This window comes from Musa acuminata, chromosome BXJ1-4 (assembly GCF_036884655.1).
Source record: "Musa acuminata AAA Group cultivar baxijiao chromosome BXJ1-4, Cavendish_Baxijiao_AAA, whole genome shotgun sequence".
In the NCBI taxonomy this organism is placed as follows: Eukaryota; Viridiplantae; Streptophyta; class Magnoliopsida; order Zingiberales; family Musaceae; genus Musa; species Musa acuminata.
Window position 1 is genome coordinate 21,588,250 of NC_088330.1, and position 4,391 is coordinate 21,592,640.

The following is a 4,391-nucleotide window of genomic DNA, read 5'->3' on the forward strand; positions in this document are numbered from 1 at the left end:
GCACAGAAATTTTGTTGATGTGTTGTTACACGCCGGAATAGTCCATCCCTACATGTGATGCTAAGCTTCTGATTGTAATAAATGGAGATCAGATTAGCAAAGGAAGAGTAAGAGGAGGAAAGCAAAAAGAAAACAAAACAAGCTCCATCTGGATACAGCTCAGGGTCTCTCTCTCTCTGTCTCTCTCTCTCTCTTTCTCAGTGCATCTCTCATGCACATACAGAGCAGGAGTTTGAAGGCTGATGATGGTCATCGTACTGGAGGAGCATGTGAATCCGCAGAAAACAAGTCAGTGACAGGCATTTGACAGGCCAAAGTGGATGAGTCAAAGGGTACTCCAGGTAAAGCTGTTCAATTGCATCTTCTTCGGTCAAATCCTACTCCACCAGTGACAAAATTCCCCCGTCATCATTGATTTAGTAAAACAGGATTGTGTTCAAGCGGCAAGTGATCTGACCTATCCAATCTCTTCGTCATCGTCACAGAGAGAGAGAGAGAGACATCCAGGTGACATGGGAAAGCAGAAGGGTGGGCAAAGTTCACCACATACATGTAACAAAAGGATGGCTTAAGCTGAGCATGGTTGGAAGGAGTGATGGACAAAGACAGTGACACCAAGTATAGAAAGAGACAAAGTACAGGGTCCATATATAAATATATAAAGGTAGACATAGAAGTATATATATATATATATATATATATATATATATATATATATATATATATATATATATATATATATATATATATATATATATATATATATATATAATCCCCATTACATCAAAACAAAATTGGTAAGCACTGTGAGGCTGCAATATGACTCCCCACTGTGCCCACCTCGTCAGTAATGGGAATGCTCAGTGGTTCCTCCCCACATACCAGCACAAAGTTTCCCAGAATGTCCCCACATGGATAGGGGCATTTTGAGCAGGACAACATCCACAGACATGAAAGTTATGAGCAGCAGCGACCAGACACAGTAAGAGAGAGAGAGAGAGAGAGAGAGAGAGAGAGATTAGGAGAGGGGAGATCTGTGGGGAGCTCCCTTCCTCCTGTTGCTCAAGGATAGGACAATCTGAGGGAAGAAGCCGGCACCGCTCTTCTTCTTCTTCGGCGCCCCGCCGTTGCTGGAGGCGGAGCCGCCACGGTGCTGCGTCACGTCTTCCGGGGCGATCAGGTCATCATCGTCTTCGAGGAGATCGGAGCCGTCCATCCGCAGATTCTCGAAGTGAGGGAAGGCGAAGTCGGACTCGCTGAACCTGAATAATATGCTCGATAGATCATCTCCTCGCAGCAGCACATGGTCCACCTACATGCGCTCCCATGACAACAGCAACTGAAGCATGCATCATCAATGGAGCTTACTTCTGAGGGAGACAGGGGAAGAGTACGTACCTTGCACGAGAGAGAGCAGAAGTGGAAGGGCTCTTGGAGGATCCTGTCGCAGGTCAAGCAAATGTTGCCGGAGCCCTTGAAAGGCCTGGATTGAGGCCTTGGCTTCAGGAACACCACTTTGGCACTGTTGATAGTGTATGGCTGTCACAAGAGCCATGGAACAAAGGAAACAATTTCTCAGACCAAATCCATCTTACATGCACTCAATTAACCTCAAGGCTGTGTACGTACCTGGACATAGGAACAGTCTATGAGCTTCTCAAGATCATCCAATCGAACCACATCATTGTACACATAACGTCTCACCTAAACCTCACAAAAGATCAGATAATTAGGTACGCAAATATGAATTACTGGGTACTTATGTGACAGACCACAAGCTAAGTGGTCAACGATGCCACTGTGTTAAAAGTATTACAGGGGAAAAGCCACTCTGTCCTTTGGAGGCAAAATAGTAAACTCGTCCTCCCGAGGTGGGGAAAGAGATGATTGGTGGAACTCGGAAGGTTTCTTCTGCTTGAAGGAAGATTAATGGCGTACACAAATCTATCTGTTCTTGGAAATTTACAGAAGCTACTGAATTAAGAAGGAGAAAGACAAAATATTTAGACGTTTGAGTAAAAAGATTAATTTTATGGTACGTTTTCATGGTCACCAAGAGGAGAGCAACCAACATAATGTCATCACAGAAGGTAAAGAAAGGATTGAAATTATGTTAATTCTCTTTATATTTGAAGGACACTGTAGCTATCAGGAATGGAGAATTGGGAAACTATAGAGCGATGAGACCAAGTAATAAGAGCAATCCTCGTGTGGAAGTGTAGAATCTAGAGTGGAAGAGCATTTTCCTTTAACAAGGTGTAAAAAATCTACAAAAGATTTTGCTGTCCACATGAAGCCAACCACAGTGAGAAGCTACAACAAGCCTACGGTATTTCTCTTGAAGCTGTTGTAGATACAGAAAGATATAAGATGTGAATGTATAAAGGACAATAAGTACTAGTATGTCTAGTCCCAAAGAGAGAGAGAGAAAACCAAGATGGTAATAATTCTTTGACCTTGATTCTGAACAAGACAGGGATGAAAGTATTATTAGTTTTGGAGAAAAAAAAATGAGAGCTTGAAGCTCAAGCAGAAAAGATATATAGCAAAATTAGTGGTATAAGACCAACAATTCAGCGAGGTTACAGTGCTCGGTAAAAGGGAAGGAGTAAAACAGAAGTACAATTTGAGGAAAAATGAAGGAAACCACCACCATGGGACTAACACAGCTGCCACAATCTTTAGAGAATTATTGGCAATATTCTTAGTGTAATCACTCAAAAAGTTTATGATCATAAAATTAAGGACATATGTAAGATGAAAGGGTCAAGTCATCAGAACAAGCGTTAGAAAGAGAGAAATGATCTGCTATGCCACTGGCTAGTGATACTGAAACTGGAAGTTGCCCAGTTGGCAGAGGGGAGGAGGAGGAGGAGGATTTGAGAGCTCATTAGGGGAAGGCATGAGCAAGAATTAAGCTTGGTGGTGGAGGAGGAGGAGGAGGAAAGACGGGAGTGAGCAGACCTGGAGGAGTGGGTGGGAGGGGTGGGCGGCTGCGCAGTGGGGGCAGATACTGGTGCAGCAGTCGAGGCAGAAGATGTTCTTCTCGTTCTTCTTCCGGCTCTCATGGGCCCCGCACCCCACGAAGAAGCTCTCCTCCACCAAGCCCCCCAGCCACCCGGGCATCGCTGCTGCTGGTGCTGCCACCCCATTCCCCCCTTCATATGCCCCTCTCCCCATCCTCTCTCTCTGTATGCCTTTGAAGCCAACTCACACACTGTCTCTCTCTGTTTCTCACTCTCTGTCTTCGGCTCCCTCACTTCTATCTCTTTTTATGAAATTGTATATAGGAACAGTGATCCAGTGGTTTTCTTCTTGAGCTTAAACTGTGGAGGAGAAAGTGAAGCTGGGTGGGATTAACGAACCTCCTGCGCCTATTTATAGGTGGCTGGCAGGAACAGCACCAGAGAGAGAGAGAGAGAGAGAGCCGAGTGAATGAGTGATCAAGGAAGGTGAGAGAAAATAATGGGTCCTCTTCCTACCAAAGAAGAAGGGCAAAGAAAAAACGTAGCAATTGATGGGGAATGGGTTGGAGAACAAATGGAATTATGGGTTTTTTGGGGCATTTTTTGTTCTTTTTTCCCCTTCAACTTTGGCAGTGGGTGGTGGTGCTTATGGCGGGAAGACAAGAACCCACCCTACTATTTCTTTGTACTTTTCCTGTGCTGTCCTGCCTGGTATTTCCCCTCCCTCCCTCAAGAAAAATGGCCGAGGCGTTACAGGAAAAGCAAGAGAAAAGAGATCTTTTGTTTCCTTTTCCTGTTTTGCCTTCTCCTTTTATCTGATCTCTCTCTCCCCTTCTCTTTCTTCCTGCGTCTGGTTTCTCCTGCTTTAGTTTTGGAGATAAGGTTTCTGCTCCTCAAAACCATATCATCCTGCCATGAAGCTTGGTATTGTGTTGAAGCTTGATGAACTCATACGCCTGAATGCTAGCACAAAAATCTAAGAGATGAAAGCTCATCAAGTTCCAAACGAAGGTAATGTACCGCCCTGACAAAACCTGGAAAAGATGGAAGCTCTAACGAATAATTTGGGCCCATTTGCATGTGATGAGGCTTCCGTGTGGTCATAGTTGATTAGCAATCAACTGATCCGAAAGCATCAAACATGGCCATTGCTTCCCTGATGGAGACACCAACTCACCAATGTGGTCTTCGTTGCTTGTTAAGATTAAAAATGAATACTCTCATTGCAGTAAATTCTTTCCTAATCAAAGCTTTTTACTATTTTGATCCAATGAAGTCCAAGAAGAGACACATTGACTTCATTAGAATGTAACTCAATCAACCTTAGTAAAGGTGTAGTGTGGAATGTTAGATTTGATGGACATCCAAAAATATGAACAGAAGAGATTCACAGAGCCACGAGGCCGTGGCCAGTGAAGAGAGAGA

At 44.0% G+C, this 4,391-nt stretch overlaps 1 protein-coding gene across 1 annotated transcript; it reads right to left on the bottom strand.

Annotated features, from left to right (window-relative positions):
- Nucleotides 1–819: 819 nt before the first annotated feature.
- LOC135672463 (protein RGF1 INDUCIBLE TRANSCRIPTION FACTOR 1-like) lies at nt 820–3,910 on the bottom strand. Its single transcript, XM_065180944.1, has 4 exons — nt 2,965–3,910; nt 1,630–1,704; nt 1,399–1,539; nt 820–1,312 (listed from the first exon to the last, which is right to left on the bottom strand). Exons 1-4 carry the CDS (start codon nt 3,178–3,180, stop codon nt 1,019–1,021), a joined length of 726 nt encoding a protein of 241 aa, XP_065037016.1. The 5' UTR covers nt 3,181–3,910; the 3' UTR covers nt 820–1,018.
- Between the last annotated feature and the right edge of the window lie 481 nt (nt 3,911–4,391).